This window comes from Ostrinia furnacalis, unplaced genomic scaffold (genome assembly GCF_004193835.3).
Source record: "Ostrinia furnacalis isolate ACB-3 unplaced genomic scaffold, ASM419383v2 OfSCF4318, whole genome shotgun sequence".
Taxonomy (NCBI): domain Eukaryota; kingdom Metazoa; phylum Arthropoda; class Insecta; order Lepidoptera; family Crambidae; genus Ostrinia; species Ostrinia furnacalis.
In genome coordinates, this window is record NW_021134557.1 from 225,714 (window position 1) to 242,948 (window position 17,235).

Here is a 17,235-nt window from a genome sequence, read left to right on the forward strand (position 1 = left end):
GTTTTTTTTTGGGCTGCGTAACCTTTATCACCAACAGATCAAAACACAACTAAAGTTAGCCGCATACCCCTCCTAGGATCGACGTGACGTGCGATGCGCACTCTTATCGCCCGCGCACTCTTACACCACCTTACCCTATTTGTGGAAAACATTAGTTTTAGGCTTTACTTGCTATAATATTATCAAGAGATGAGTACCAATGACTGTATTCACTGTGTTAGTACTAAATGTATGGAAGATTAAAACATTGAATTTTTTGATAGATCCCATTTATTCTGTAAGCTATTGTTGATACCGTTGGATAAAGCTCGTTAAGAACTTTTAGGATCAGTAACTAGTTCTGCGATATCTTGTGTAGTTTTTAATATTATGTAACTTTACCGAATGTATGGAAGCTGGAAACATTGAATTTTCGGATAGTTCCAGTTTATTCTGTAACCTATTATTGGTACCGTCTGAAAGAGCTCGTGAAGCACTTTCAGGATCAGTAACCAGTTTTTCGATATCTTGTATAGTTTAGAAATAATCGAGTGAGATCACTTATCGTTTCCACCCTGTATAGTTTCAAACATAGACCCTAAAATAAATAGATAAAATTAAAGTATGTTTGATTTGATTTATTCAATGTTTTATTATCGACAATCAAGAATTTATGATATTTTATTTGAGAAATGGCAATTTTCATACAATCTTGATTTACTTAAGTATCACGTAAGTAAGGCTGGGTTGCACCATCTTACCACAGCTTACCTTCGATTTAACAAAAGTTATGGTAGTTACGGGTAAAGTAAGGTGGTGCTATCAGTCTACGCTTTAAACTGATTATTCGTTTACCAACCAAAATATTGTTGTTGGCACATGTCTGGGTGTGGAGCTAGACTAGCCTTTGAGGCGGGTTTTTCCGTTAATTACCGCTCGCGGCTTCGTTGTGACATCCCGACCGGCTGATTAGAAAATCATATGTTTCCTTTTAACAAATATGGAGGCACGTATTAATCTGTTTGCCTTTGGATTCTGATGCCGTATTGTGGGATGTGAGGGTTGGATTTTCATTTTAATTAGCTAAGTTCAATATCTGAAACCTGTCTGGAACTGATTAAGATTTTTAATTTATTACTCGTATTTTGTTAATGAATTGTCATTCATCTGTGTGGGAGTTTCTTATTTTGAATGCAAGTGCCTAGTTCTCTATAGCTCTATGTTTCAAAATATGCAAATACATCTATGCAAGGGCAAGTTTTAAACCGTTTTGTTACTTCTACTTTGGAATAGCTTACTGAAGAATCGAAGCGAGCTTAGCTCAACGAAATGGATCAGACGAAAAGTAAGTTTAGAGGGCGCACGTATCACGTGTGAGGATCAGTGCTAATTGCCCGCCGCTCGGGTCGCGATGCCGCACTTTCACTCGGCAGTACACAATACACTTTCTTTTTCGTCGATCGGTTATGCGGATGACCTTTGCCTGCCGTTCAGGGTGCCTACTACGCGAATGAATTCGACGTCGGCTCTTTCTTACTCACGTATACCATTTAAATGTGAGTGAGAGAGACGAGAGGCTTAATTGTTTTTTATTGACGGAGTAAAACCTCTGAGATAGGTCTCAGGCATGATGGATTAGCAAATGCAGGAAAACCTTTTTACCTACCAATCTTTGTAAGTGACCTGTATCTATCCACCTTATGGTGGTGGATAGATAATACAGGTATTTGGTTATATCGATTATACGAGTAAGAAAGATTACAAGCTTTGGGTGGTATGGTAAAGTTCCTAGCTGGAGGCTTTATGAAGACCACCAAGAGGCTAATCTAATTTCTAATTTCGTGCGGCCATGTTAAAATTCTTATGAACATTAAATTTGAAGTAGCTGGTACGAAAAAAAAGATAGTTCTCTAATGCGCTCTCTTCAAACCAATCAAAGAGGATCCGTAATAAATTATATTGGTTTCGAATGGGCAAAGACAATTGAAAGTCAATCGATTATCAGGTCATCATATTAACCTCACTTTTAACTGCTTGCTAATATAATTAAACCAGATATGCTCAAAATTGAGCGCGTTGAAGCGTTATAAAACTGCCTGGTTTTTGCCAGTGCATTTCTTATTTATCCCGTAGGCTAAAAGTGAGTTTAAAATGTTTTTATTGTCTCTGAAAGCCCGCCTGAGGTGAATGTGAGTCAGAGTGGACAATTTAGCTAAAAATTCAACTAGCTAGGTGTTCGCTAGTCGCGGGAATATGTCGGAAATTCAGTTCTCCCACTAGTTGAATATAAGATTATACGTTCCCATATCCGCACGACGTGACTTAAAAATAACTTTGCTACGGTGACGCGAGCTTTTAAAAGCTTTTATTTTCATTTCATATAAAAACGAGCCAGCTTAAACATAAGAGGAAAAGCTGAGCTTTTTGTAATCATTGTAGAGACGGATAAAAAATAATGCACAAAAATTTTCAATAACTTTTATTTACTCCTGAAACAGACGTCCTGCTCCTGACTGAAGGGGTTTTGGAGAGTCTCTAGAAATGTTGAACTGGTTTTAGAAATTCTGTCGCTTATAAAAATTACATGCTATTGACATGGAAGTTGCCTCTTGAAGAATAATTGCAATGAAAAACTGCTAAAGTCTCAATTTTTATTAATTTCTGCTACCCCGTTATACATTGTGGTTTTAGGCAAATATTTTTGTTTCGTCTAGCTGCAATATTAGTGCCATCTTCCAGAAATAAACTGTTTCCTCGAGGGACGCTGCACCGTCGTGCGGCGCCGCGGGCGAGGCTTGCACAATGTTAATTATTAACCGATGCATTGTCCCCGCGCCAATTATCGAAGATAGCTGCTATTACGGTATTACAGAAGTATTTTTTATTCATGCTATCCATACTACTTGCATAATCATACCTATTTAAGCCGATAAAGTCAAATTTAATTCTGAAAACGGAACTCATTTGTTTGGTTAACAGTATTTGCACTGTAGCATCAATGTTATTTCAACAATCAAAGAACAGCAAATAATTTCATGTTAAACAGCTTTTAAATTAGAATAAATATAATAGTTTTACTTATTTATTTATTTAACACTTTTAATAAATAATAATAAATATCCTTGGACATTTTACACTGCGCTTCTAGTCCCAAACTAAGCAAAGCTTGTACTATGGGTACTAGACAACGGATATAAACATACTTAAATACTTTTTTTTTTGTAAATACATACTTATTATACATAGAAAATACCCAGTCCAATACAAACAAATATGTTCATGTACACAAATGTTTGTACTGTGCGGGAATCGAACCCGCTACCTCCGGAATAGTAGTCCGTTTCGCTTTCGAACCACTACACCAAACGGCCGACTGATGGTTTTAAATTACAAAGGCTGGTTCTATTTAATTTCAGAGCTGCATTAAAAGTTTTGTAAATAAGTAGGTATCTTGCACCTGTGCGAGTTTTGTATCGTTCCTAAAATAATCTTAAGGATCGTTAAAAGCCGTGCCATTTTAAATTAAACCTAGCAACGCGTTTTTGGTCTTAGAAAATGTAGAGTTGTGCTACACACAAGCCGTATTAATTGGGGAGTATTAGAAATCAATTTATAAACATTATTTTTATTCAAAAATACGTCTAGTACTATAATCATCGCAAATCGCCGAGCTAAAGGCGGCGTGTTAGCAAGTCGAGCATAGACGATCCGCAGCAATCCGCGGGCGACGCGTGACGAAGCGATTACGCTCTAACAGGCTGGCGGGGGACGTGTGCTAATGTCATTCGTTGCCGTAGCCACGTCGTAGCGTTTTTAAACTTTCTGCGGGCGACATTTACTGGGTTTTAGGCGGGAAATTAAGAGACAGGTGATCTGAACGTCCTGAAAAAAGTTGACGTGGTTTGGCAGGTTATGTTTTAATTTATTATGATAGTCGTGAGCCAGGTACGGAAAGCTTTAAAACCACGTAAACTGGGGGGATAATGGAAAATAGATTTTCTTAAACGAAACCTAATCCAGTAACAGCAAATGATTTGTGAATGGTTCATAATCAAAAACGATTTCAGGATCAAAGATCCGCAGCACTCATGGACTTGCCGTCAAAATTATTATGCGATTTTCGTGCGGTGCGAAAAATAACGCCGAAGACCCGCCGCAAGGAACCCGCTCTTAAATAAATTATTAACTAGTGACCCCCGCGACTTCGCCCACATTCTCGAGACTTCCCAATTTCCCTCCCCTCCACGCCATGCTAATAAAAATGGGTGAAATGTTTCCTATTTTTTAACGAAACACGTCTGTGAATTGTGGATTGAATGTAAGTACGAGTAGTCCTTACTTACTCGTAGATATTAATTAATTAGAGTATCTCAATAAAACATCTATTAGAATTTGATTTTAAGTGGCAATCTTAATCGCTTTAAATTTTTTATCACAAGAATTGGTCTGACGTCCAGACAGGTTGACGCAACAAATAAATTATTTTGTTAAAAGTTGACTTGGCGATCAGAATTGCTATAAAAAGAGATAAGTTTCATTTCTCTTAGGCTTTTACCCGACGTATTCAACTATTCGAGACTCGAGCCACTTTTATTTGACGTAATATTATACATATTTAAAAACCCCAGAGTACTTTGGACACGGGACTTGGCAAATATCAAGAATTGCTGAATTCGGTCTAACGTAACGATAAACTTGGGATGGTAGATGTATTCATTAAGCAGATCATAGTATCAAGTGAGATGAGTGGCTAAATTAGACTGTTACACTGCAGAACTCGCATGTCCAACCGACTAGCTCTACATTGCCCTTTCAGAACTTGAGGTTGCGCACTGAGCTGCCTGACGCTACAACTCTGTAAGTGTGTTTGCTGTGCTTCGCTTACGTGACAAGTCTCTGTCAGAATAGTTAATAGTTTTTCGACAGACTTGCTCTGGCTCTCATAGAGCATTCCCAGCATGAACACAATTCGATTGAAGATTTTAAAATAATTGGGTCAGCTTAAATGCATCGGTTGTTATGATCCTGAAAAGAAAGTAAGTAGTGAAAGTAGTAGAGTGGTAGTAGTAAGTAACTCTAATTGGCTATGACAGAGAGTCTAGGGCCTCGGCCCTCGAGATCTCGTGTCGTTTAGAAGTCAGCATTAGTCGTACAATGGTTAATACCTAGTGTCGCGAAACTGGTTGCAAACATGTAAATGCGAGGTTTGCGGTTTGTAATCACGAGGACGTGTCCTGGCAAGATGGGATCGCTAAGACAAAGATTGAAAGTCCAGCCGAATCAATTGTGCGGCGCCGTCGCTGCATATCAGATAAGCCACAATTCACCGGCCTTAATAAACACCTGGGAGCCTTTGTCCCAGACAATAGGCCAGCTTGCGACACACGATCAATGCCAAGATAAAAACAAGGAACCCACCAACCATTGGATCAAACCAAAATTTCCGCGAACGTTTATGCGCTTCCTTGTTGCATTCTCGAATATGTTTTTTTAATAAAATGCGGATACTTTTGCGAAATGAAAATCCTTTATTGGCTGCGTGTTCTCAGATTAATTAAGAGCTGTGGCTTGTTCGAATTGATAACGTGAAATAATTGGTACAATGTATGGCTTTGCGGTACGATAATTAACGTAAGAATCGAAGATGTCAGGAAAAGTAGTAATGAAAAATCGTTTTTCAGTCAATAAATCAATTAATGACCTCAAATAGATATTATCGATCCACTCTCCGAATTATTAATTTGACAGGCCAAAATAGAAACTATTAATTTTAGTAGAGTAGGTATTAATAACGTTATTAAACGGTCATGGCAGTCAAGTTTTAAGGCAAGCATTTAATATGGCTTTGACTTTTATTACGGCAAGCCTACTGGATATTTAATTATCAATATAGTACTCGTACTTTATAATTTTGGTTATCCAAAACATATCTAATCACTGTTCGTGTGAACTGTCTCCCCAAAGAGAATCCATTAAATCAACACATTATTTGACCAAAGCCGGGTACAGTCCGCCTCGCCAATTAATTACTAGTCGATTTTCGGAGACCCACAGATTAGATTGGAGCTTCATTTTCTTTCAGACTGGGACTGTGGGATTCCTCATTAAATTTCTATCCGTCGATTCGACAACACAAATACAAAGTAATCAAAATTGCTAATGGAAAACGCCCCTAGACTGTACTGTGTGGACTTGCCTTGCACCGCGTTACAATGTGATTGGAACAAAATGGCCGCTCTATATTCGGGAATACCTTTGGATTAGGTATGCTCTCAATTCTATTATTCGCTATCTAAACTGAGGAGCTTTTTTCGGTGTTAAAATGAACAGCAAATATATTTAATAAACTAAAAGTTGTCAACAATTTCCCATTAACGCAGTTCACTTTTGCCGCCGAACTCAAAAGCCGGGAGTTACAACACAAATTGAAATAATTTCAGTAGAGATCTAACAAACAAGTTGCACAGATGACAGTCGCAGGTATGTTCAACTTTCGCAATACCTGCACAACATTTTGATATGAGCTTTTTTTAAAAACGCATCGCGTGTCGCGTCGTTTTAATTATTTTGCCAATTTGGCCGTAGACGTGGTGATACATAATTGTATTTTGTATCAAAGCTTTTATACATTATATTGTCTCATACCACATTTTTGTAAAAGTTTTTAGAATATTGCCTACTTGGTAGGTTCTATGTAGTTTAATTTTCCTCTTTCTCTATCGTCGGCCATTATGATATTGACGTGTCATCTCAATATTATTCGTTAAGATTCCGTTTACATATTCTAGTCAAATCGGGAAAAATAAACAAAAATATTTTGCTATTTCGACGCGGTGGTCTTGGGTCCGATTTTGACCTGTAAATTAGGTCTAAAGGGTTAGCTCAAAACATGAAATTCACAAATTCCCCTACACGTGTTACGAGTGTGAATCCAGCCTCACGCCTTTTGAATAGCGTTACGCTAAAACTAAAGTTGTTTTACGCGAAGTTATTATTTAGATAACTCGCGAAGTTTAAACTATGCGATCCCAAGTCGATGCGAGTTGGTAAGGCAGGGCTGCGCCAAACGCGCGACAATCAGCCAGCTCGTTAGCTTGATCGGTGCTATTTGGGCCCTGGGGAGGTTGACCTCTACAGCTTCGATACGTAGTCCCAGGGATAGATGTAGCACTCAAGTATAACTAGGTTTCATGGACATTTTGTGTTGTTAGCAGTGTAGACTTTCATAATCCAGATTTTTACATGCCATGATGACCTTAAGACCGTAAGAAGCAGCGGGCAAAGATAGTCTTTAAACGTCACTCTACCAGCACCGCGTAAGTCAAAACTTAACTAAAAACTTGAACCCCTCCAGCAACATTATAATGTTTTAATAACTAGCGATGATGCATCGAGGTGCGAGCTCTCGCCCAACTTAAATGAGAGTTAGGGCAACTGCGCTCCTCGTGTGTGATCGGGTAATCGTTTTTGATAGGGTATCAAATTGATCACTCTAGTTAGTAGTTAATAACGAGATTGAACCTTCTCAAAGTAAGGCTCTGTAGGGCCCGTCGAGAAATCAATCTAAAGAGCGTACACAGGCCTCGTCACTGTTACTGCATAAAGAGTCTCGTAGGTGATGGATTTTTTGCTTCTTTACCTAACGGGCGTAAAACCTTTGTTTCAAAAATGTGAGACTCGCTCATAGGCTGACGTTGTCCATAAAGGATTTTAATGAAACTTTTGGGTAGGTACAGACACTTTCTATATTGTGACGATGTTGTGTGATGTAATTGATTGTCAAATATGTCTTTCTGAGTCACATTATTTGCTTTGACATCATCTGTATGCTTAATTTGAGTTAACAGTTATTAATATTCTAAATGGGAAATATCGATGTCCCATCTAAAGTCTTGACCATATTCACATAAAACTTTCGAAATATTCAATTGTTAAATTAAATTATATGTCATCAAATGAGTAGGAGGTTGTCGATGAGTTTAGATTGCAAATCGCATGTACGTTTAAGAGGCGTTTAGAAACCCAAACGTAGTCGACTTTCCCCTCAAACGATGTCAAGCGCCGACCGACTGACAATGCGTGTGCGCACGTTCAAGTTACAAGTACCGCCCATGCGTAGTGAACCTCCTTTTTCTGAAGTCGGTTCTTAAGGCTGCCCATACATTAGCCATGAAATAACCAACTATTTTGGAATAAAATAGAATAAATCATTTTCGCACTCTACTTCCATGCTCAAACTGAAAAGTATCGCCTAGCGAAGTAAATAATCAAAGGCCAAAACTAAGAGAATTTCCATGGCTGAGCTGAATGACCATATTAAAACTCCACACCACACACGTGTGATTAAAAATAAATTTACAGTGACACTGGGTCCCATGTGGGATTCGAATCCGAACCGTTTCGCGGTAATTGGCTGATTGGATGATGGATCAGCTGAACCCGCTAAATAACGCAGCAAGCAGCGCTGTCTGCGCGCTGTCAGCGCCAGTCAGCGACCGCTGGCGTTAACTCGTGACGCTAATGTCATCAACTGAGCTTAGTAGGGCGGACTTATCGGCTAACTACACTCGCGAGCAAAACTATGGAATCACTTACATGAAGTTGTTTCCACGCGATCTTGTGTACTAACGAATTTGTTAGTAACAAAAAAAGTGGCACCATTTTAAAGATTAAACTTTTAACTTTAAATTGATACCAAATTCATTTAAATCACACCAGTATTTAAAAAGATATCCCGGCTGATGTAAAGAAGTAAGGAAAAAGACATGTATCAACTGTTTGATACGTCGCGAGTTGCGGCCTATTTACCCCCTATAAAAGCACGAGTTTTCGGATTTTGCTTTTACACGTGGATCCTTACACATCTCCGCTTCTTTTGACACTTTACCTGGGATTCTACACCTTCAGAAGCAGCATAAATCGTTGCACTATTGCAAGAAGAGCGCAGCCAGCAGGCTGTCGCACGTCAGCTCCACATAAGCCAGTCCTGGGTTTCGAAAGTTTTAAGACGCTTTCGGGAGACTGGTGGCTTTATCCCGAGACCAAGTTCTGAACAGCACCGGTGCACATCGCAGAGGGATGACCGTTTTTTCATGTCAACCTCTCTATAAAATCGTCATTTGACTGGTATCGACGTCCAGTAAAAGCTCAGAAATGTTCGTACGATAGCTGTTAGCAAGTGGACAGTTCGTCTAAGATATAAGCAATAGAATTTGACTCCAAAAAGGCCTGCCACAGGCTCGAAACTGACGGCAGGTCACCGATAAGCACCCTTTCAATTTGCTCGTACACATCTCGATGGGAAGGCGAGTAATGGAGGCGAGTTCTGTTCTCCGATGAATGCAAACTGTGTTTGCAGGGCAGCAGTCGAAGAGGTCGGGTTTATAGGCGGCCTGAGGAGCGATTTGTGCAGTGCTGGTTCGCTGAAACAGTGGCTTATGGGGGTGGCTTGCTCGACTTCCCATCGAGATGTGTACGAGCAAATTGAAAGCGTGCTTATCGGTGACCTGCCGTCAGTTTCGAGCCTGTGGCAGGCCTTTTTGGAGTCAAATTCTATTGCTTATATCTTAGACGAACTGTCCACTCGCTAACAGCTATCCTACGAACATTTCTGAGCTCTTGCTGGACGTCGATACCAGTCAAATGACGATTTCATAGAGAGGTTGACATGAAAAAACGGTCATCCCTCTGCGATGTGCACCGGCGCTGTTCAGAACTTGGTCTCGGGATAAAGCCACCAGTCTCCCGAAAGCGTCTTAAAACTTTCGAAACCCAGGACTGGCTTATGTGGAGCTGACGTGCGACAGCCCGCTGGCTGAGCCCTTCTTGCAATAGTGCAACGATTTGTGCTGCTTCTGAAGGTGTAGAATCCCAGGTAAAATGTCAAAAGAAGCGGAGATGTGTAAGGATCAACGTGTGAAAGCAAAAATCCGAAAAGACGTGCTTTTATAGGGGGTAAATAGGCCGCAACTCGCGACGTATCAAACAGTTGATACATGTCTTTTTCCTTACTTCTTTACATCAGCCGGGATATCTTTTTAAATACTGGTGTGATTTAAATGAATTTGGTATCAATTTAAAGTTAAAAGTTTAATCTTTAAAATGGTGCCACTTTTTTTGTTACTAACAAATTCGTTAGTACACAAGATCGCGTGGAAACAACTTCATGTAAGTGATTCCATACTTTTGCTCGCAAGTGTAGCTTATGCCCGCGGCTTCGCACGACATAGAAGGATCCGTCGGTACGGTCCATCTCTACAAAAATGTTCGTGACTTTAAAAACTCAGTTTCAGATGTAATTATACTGAAACTAGTGACCCGCCCCGGCTTTGTACGGGTGCTAAGTTAAATGATAAACCTTCCTCTTGAATCACTCTATTTAAAAAAACCGCATCAAAATCCATTGCGTAGTTCTAAAGATTAAGCATACCTACATAGAGACAGACAGCGGAAAGCGTCTTTGTATGTAGTGATACTTGACTTGTGATTTCATTTTTTTCTGACGAACAATCTGTGAGAAATATGGCGATGATCGAGGTCTGCATCGCATCTAATGTTCTGAGGTTAAAAAAATGTTCAAAAGGAACCTTCAGCCTTACAAATTTTCTTAATAAATTGCTAATTTGGTTTCAGGAGCCTCCACCTGCGCGGGCGCATCAAACATTAACATCGCAATGAAACTTTCCAGGTGGAAACAAAACTTCTGCCGGGACGCACCTACTTTGTTGAACGAATGCTACAAAACTCGTGGAGGCGCCTCATTCTTACGCGATTCTTACATGGATGCCGCTGTTTTCTAATTACTTACTTACGTATAATAAATGTTTTCAACAAATTAATTAGACACTCGAACAAAAGAATGTTGTTATGAGTAGGAAATCTTGCAACTTACTTTTCACCACTAATGGCTGAGACCGAACACCTGTTCTAAGAGTTTTCCTTGTTTTTCAATGGAAAATAACTTATTGTTGCAAAAATCTTCGTGTAACTTTAAGAAATAAATAAATTGAGAAGTATCTCTCAATCATACTACGAGTAAGTTGAAACCTCAGATCCTATGGTCTGAAGTTGAAACAGTTTTGAACTGCATTTTCAATTGCAAAGGGTTGATCAGTAAATTTATTAGTCGTGAGTCAAGCTCCCAGGGCAAGTTTAACGGGATTACCGTAAGTTGTGATATCCGAAGAGCAGGGGAGACGCGGCCACAGGGATTACGGACAACTCGCATAATCCATTCTGCCTTGGACAGCTCTTGACATCGCAGACAGACAGAAAATGGAAATTCAAGGTGTATCACGAATTGGATTACGCTGGTAAATTAACTTTGGAGAAGTTTTCTCACTCATCCATAAACAGGTACCTACTGCTCGAATTATTGAATGCCCATGGAGTTTCATTTGATTGGATTGGTTATGCTTTCATTTATCATGAGAAGAACAATATGTTTTCATGTCATTCGCATGTATAATATCATTAAATCAATAAAAATACTGTTTCACTCGGATATAGAGCGAAAAGGAACAAACAATAAGAATAGCTTCTAAATTAGGAGCTTTACTAGTGACATGTGGTGGAAAGTCGCCCATTGTCCCCTGTAGTTTGGTCGCAAATTTTCGCGAGCTGCAATTATAATGTAAAAAACTCCGATTTACCCATCAGGGTTTCTAAATGCAGCTAAAAACGTTGGTAATTAGTGTCGCTGGCGGTTCCGCACAATTAAAAGTTGCCGAATTGCCAGTAACGGCCGCAGCACCCGCTGTGTAGGTACAGGATGTTTAGGGTACAACCTCATGGATAACGGGACTATTCCCGTCTCTCGTTCCCACCACTGCAACTCCTGTGTAGCCAGGATCTACAACCTCATGGATAGAGAAACTTTTTAAATATTTCTGGAGACTAAAGACCAAGCTTAGGTCTCAAGAGAAAACACAAAAAATACAATATTTTTACGTGACGCAGTCTTTAAGATTTCAATCTTATTTAGACAGACAGCCATTCATAAGAAATGAACCGCCCTGTATTATGATAATCTGGTAGAAAGTGGAACTTGGCCCTCCCTCCCGCGGACAACACACTTGAATTTTTATCAACATTAACATTGTATCACTATAAAACGGAAAGTGCAGACCGAGCGGGCATGAATATTAACTACTTAATTACGCCGAATCGAGTGTTCAATTGCGGGGCAAGTAAAGAAAAAACTCTCTTTACCGCGAACTTATTTTTATGTTAATTTTCACAAAATACCTACTTCAAATCAGAATATGAATCTTACTACTTACTACTTTATTAAACTTTAAATTCGACCAGTTATGGTTACATTAACCCATTGGTTTATTTTTCTTTCAAATGTGTAATAAAAATGTCGGCAACGCTGTGCCGCATATTTATGGCCTAAGTCTGCCTACGTGGCGTGACGTGGCGTGTGGCATGCGTGACTTGTCACTAGTTAGAAAGTACGAGTAGGTAGGTATGCAAACATTACTACGTACGTACCTACCTAGTTCGAAATTTGAGAAAAATTTAATGTCACTTCGTGACACGATCACATCATCACCGTTCACGTGTCACATGGGGCGAGCGCTGCGCCCCTTTGAGGCCTTTCGATGATCATCAATCTATCAAGCTAAACACTCGGTGACAGTTTATGTACGATATAGTTGTACGAGTAATAAATAGGTGCTATGTAGCAGCAGAAATGTACACTCTGCTGTCTTCACCAGGCGCGAGCGCGTGGTCGGTGCACACGCGCGGGTCATGCCGCCTCATGACACGCGCTGAATTTTTGACGCACCTCTAATCGCAACACAGTTCCGTCATTACGGCAGCCGGGTACGCTCAGTTTTTCTTTATCACATACATTTTTAACGGAGTCTAAGATCTTTTCGCAATAGACTTTGAAGCGTCTGCTCGCTTACAATTTAACTTTATGGTGTAAGTGTTACGAGCGAGATGATACTTTCTCTGTTTAATTTATTTAAATCGCGTCAGATTTTACGGTTAGGAGCAGCGAGAGGAAGGGAGAAAAATATTCGCCGGAGCGCGAAGAAGAACGATAAAGTGGTAACCGCAGGGAGAGGGCTCGGCAGGTGCGAGGCGCCCGGCAATTAAAGGTTAAATTCTCAAGCCCATAATAATAACGAAACTTCACCGCGCTATACGAAACTTTTCATTGCCTAATCACGCTCGCGAAAATCGTGTGTACGCCGCCCAGAATGTATGAACTCCAATTTTGCAGTTTCTTGCGAGGAACTTCACAACTGCTCGGTTTAATAAATTAATTTATTTATCCGACGCCTACATTGTCCTGCGTCCCGCACTTTGTCCCGGCCACTTTCGGGATAGGACAACTTTCCCGCAGTTTTGAGGAGTTGATAAAATGAAATTAATATTCCATTATTTATGAGAAAGGCTGTTCATTGCTCTTAGCGGTGAGGGATATTTTTATCTTCTCACAAAACCTAAACGTGACTGCTTCGTTGCAGAAATTTGGATTTAAAATGCAAATGATGGAGACGTATTCCAACCGTTCTAGCTGCTAATTTAACTAACTATTCCTTATGTGACACCTCAAAAGGACTTTATGACGACATCTGGAAAAAGATTCAGCAAAATGGTTTAAAATACCAGCTCGAAGTTAGTTTGCTCTTATAGCGAGATTTGCATATTTCATTAATGCTTTTTGAAACTGTTTTTTGTCATTTGCAATAGAATTACCTAGTACCTAGTGAATAAACATTATGTTTAGCATCACTGACAGGTGTGACGTGAGAAGGCATTGTGTACGGTGGTGGATGAAACAGTCTTCATTCACCTCAGCAGCAAAAAGGCAGTTTACGTCGATGACATCATTGTTTGTGCGGAGCGCGCACCTCTCCGATCCGACAATAAACCCGACGAAGGTCCAATTGCCGTCGTCTCCGTCACGTGGAAAGGGGAAGGCAGCTATTTTATTGTGACCATTTGTAGGGACATTGGGCCAATTGTTTCCCTCGATTCGCAGAACTGGGAATATTTTAGTTCCTTTGGTTTCAGAGGCGACCGAATGTTTTTTGAAAAAATAAACATGGAATAAGAATCTTGTTCCGCGCATTGAACACGGTCCCGACTTCCATGGGACAGCAATTCACGTTGAAGATTGATGTTTTGTTAAAATACAAACGGCTGGTCATCAATTCATAGAATGGAAAGCTGAATGCTATTATTAAATAGGTCATTCAGTATTGGCATGTATATTTATTTTTATCGGCCAATAACGAAAACATTTTATAGCTCCCGCTGTTTGAATTTATAGCTAATTGGCATTTTAGATGACACGTACGAGTGCGACCCAGGTCATGACGTGCTGACCCACGGCTACAGTCATACACAGTGACCGAGAAGGAATGACAGACTCAACAATGTAGCAATTTATACTTCTGATAATTTATGGTTAGAATCACAATATCATTTTTCCGAAGCTGATAAAGCTCTGTAAAACCGCAGAGCACAAGTTGTCCAGGGGATCGAATAAGGCGGTCAATAAATTAAATAAAAGCTTGTAAAAAGGCATAGGTTGTCCGCAGCTCTAGTGGGATGTTTCTTTATCATTAATACATTCTGCGAATTAGTAATGATGTGAGCGAGAATTGGAATTCGTCATGTGTGTCAAAAATACATCTCCTAAACCAACTCCTGAAAAACATATTTGTAAAAGTTATTTTTGTATGCGGCTGCAGTAAATATATCGTTAATTACATTGCCAGCGAACTGTTTTATCTATTAGGATGTGCCCGGAGCTAAAACGGAACATCATTAAGATAATTTTATTTTTTTATCAGTTTTGTTTGATTATGACTACGCTGCATTGAACTTTAGATGTCTTTTATATCTCTTGCAAAAGGTTTTACTTTGAAACGTATAATTTAGTTAATGAGTATTTTTTAAAGCATTTTGCAGGTAGTGTGTTTAATTTCCAAAACTGCAGAAATAATTCAATGTCTATTATATTATGTTTGGAGGCGATTAACTATTCTCGGAAAACGAATTAAACTTAAAGAACCTTTTCCAATTAGAAACCCGTTCACATGGATTAGAGACAATGCAAATCCCTTGGAAGTTACGATATGATGATCACTTTAAAAAAATATATTTTGTCGGTCATCAATAAATTGGTTATAGGTATCATGTTGTGTTATCGTTTTACATTTAATTTAAGTGCATTTAAACTACCTACCTTACTTCGGTAGGTATCAGTTTGTAAGTTTATTCATCCGAGAAACAAATACTCGTAAAAGAGTGCATTTAATTATTCGCTTGTAGAATAATTCATTAAAGCTTAGCCTTAAGCATGGTGATTAGTAACAAAAAAATACTCCGCAGTTTCTTCTTTAAATTCTTGTAAAACCAATTGGAATTTACTTCACGTTAGTAAGGAATCATCGTAAGAAATGTACTTTATGTACGAAAGAAATGATTGATGATTCGGTTAAAATCAGTTCTGTCTTGATAAGCAAACTGAATGTCGTCGTCCACCTACGTGAATCAGGTCAAGCGGACGCGGTGTCGAATGCTAAGTCAACAATTAAATTCACAAGTCATTCATTCACGCATCCACGATATTCGCGAGAAACCGGAATGGTGCCGGAATCCTCCGAGACCCGCGCGCTCACGGCTCACGCTCATCTCCACAACAAACCGTGTCAACTGATTCCACTAACGTGGCAAAACAACGATATATTTAGAAATCATGAGGTTAAGGAACCTCAAGGCACGACCGAGCCCAATCCAAAATAATGCGCACCTGTTGAAATATGCACGTAGCATGCCCTACTTAAATTAACAACTTCATGGAAAACTCAGCTCAAGTTTCTCGCAGTTTTTTAAGTTTTAAGACTACCGGCCACAGATAAATATCTTTGCAGCTCTCACACGGTAAAAGAGGTTTTCGCCCGCCAGCATAGAGTTGCAACTCGCTGAGGAAGCTGCGAATGTGCACTTACCTGGAGTCAAACTTGTGGCCGTCGTCCAGGGTGCCGGTGTAGTGCATGGTCAGCATGTCGCCGTGCTTGGACTTGGTGGTGCAGCCCTCGGGCACGCTGACCACGTCCACCTTGAGTTCGGTGACCTCCTGGCCCGCGAGCGCGGAGCAGGCCAGCGCCAACACCGCGAGGACGCAACGTAACGTCATGTCGAACTTACGAAAAGTTAGTTTTGGGAGAGGAAAACGCGGACGCTCAGTGCCGGTGCCGGGGAGCGACTGAACGGGTTGTGTCGGATCGCCAACTTGGAATTCGAGTAAAGTTTGCGTTGTCAGCGTGGTGCTCCGTCTTGCTCGCGCGTCGCGGCGGAGGTACATCGGAGCGAGACGGCAGGGCTTGCGGCTGCTCCGCGGGCGAGCGAGTGCCGCGTCGCTTCCTCACGATGCCACGCGACGATGACGTTAGCCCGAGGAGTGTTCCACTTTTGCTGAAACTTGCTAACTTAAAAATAATTTATTATCCGTAACTTGACAATTAGTATAATTAATACGAAATATATCCTAAGAAAAAAGAGCAAGGCGTTTTATCTACTATCGTACCTAGTTGGTAGCAGTATCAAAAAGTTTGACGTGTTAGGTTATAATAGGTTACAAAAACTCACTCACTATAACTTGTAATCGCAAGTTATACCTAAATATCTACATAAACTTTGCACTTTTAAGTTTGGATTCATGATGTTGGGGAAAGAAGGTAGGTAAGTTGCCATGAAATGTAAGTTTTTACCACAGAACTTACAAGTTACGTTTTGTTGAGTAGGCAGATGAGGATGCGCCCAGTGACGTGCAGATTGCAGTATTGTAGATGACCTATACCGACCTACTATATCCAGCCAGCAGTGCGGTGAATCTGCCTGAAGAATTCAATTAGGCTGATGATGATGGTGACGAATAGTTTTGGATAAAATAGAATACTTATTAGGGGTAGAAGAACACACGATGGTTTGTTAATGTAAGTCTGTATTCGAAATTCTTATTTACCGAGGTCCATTACTTACTAGCTGACGCATGACTTTGTTTATTAATGATAATGAAGCATTACCAGCTCTTGTTTCATCAAGTTGTTCTTGTGGGAAAGAATATAAACATTCTCCCATTTATTCTACGCGTTTAAATTTAATTAATTTAGTTCCAGTTGCAGGCTCTGAGCCCCGATTACGGTAACTTTTATAACGTCTACAATCCAGACGCGTTTCTGATTCTGCGATACGATTGGTCAAAACAGCTGACGTACGCTGTTG

General features: G+C 40.0%; 1 protein-coding gene across 1 annotated transcript in view; it reads right to left on the reverse strand.

Annotated features, from left to right (window-relative positions):
* The window catches only part of Fkbp14 (peptidyl-prolyl cis-trans isomerase Fkb14), a 66,358-nt gene extending 50,124 nt beyond the window's left edge, over window positions 1–16,234 (reverse strand). Inside the window, exon 1 of the mRNA XM_028313667.1 lies at window positions 15,960–16,234. Within this exon, the coding sequence (XP_028169468.1) occupies window positions 15,960–16,147 (188 nt within the window). The 5' untranslated portion in view covers window positions 16,148–16,234. The remainder of the gene's footprint in view (window positions 1–15,959) is intronic.
* Between the last annotated feature and the right edge of the window lie 1,001 nt (window positions 16,235–17,235).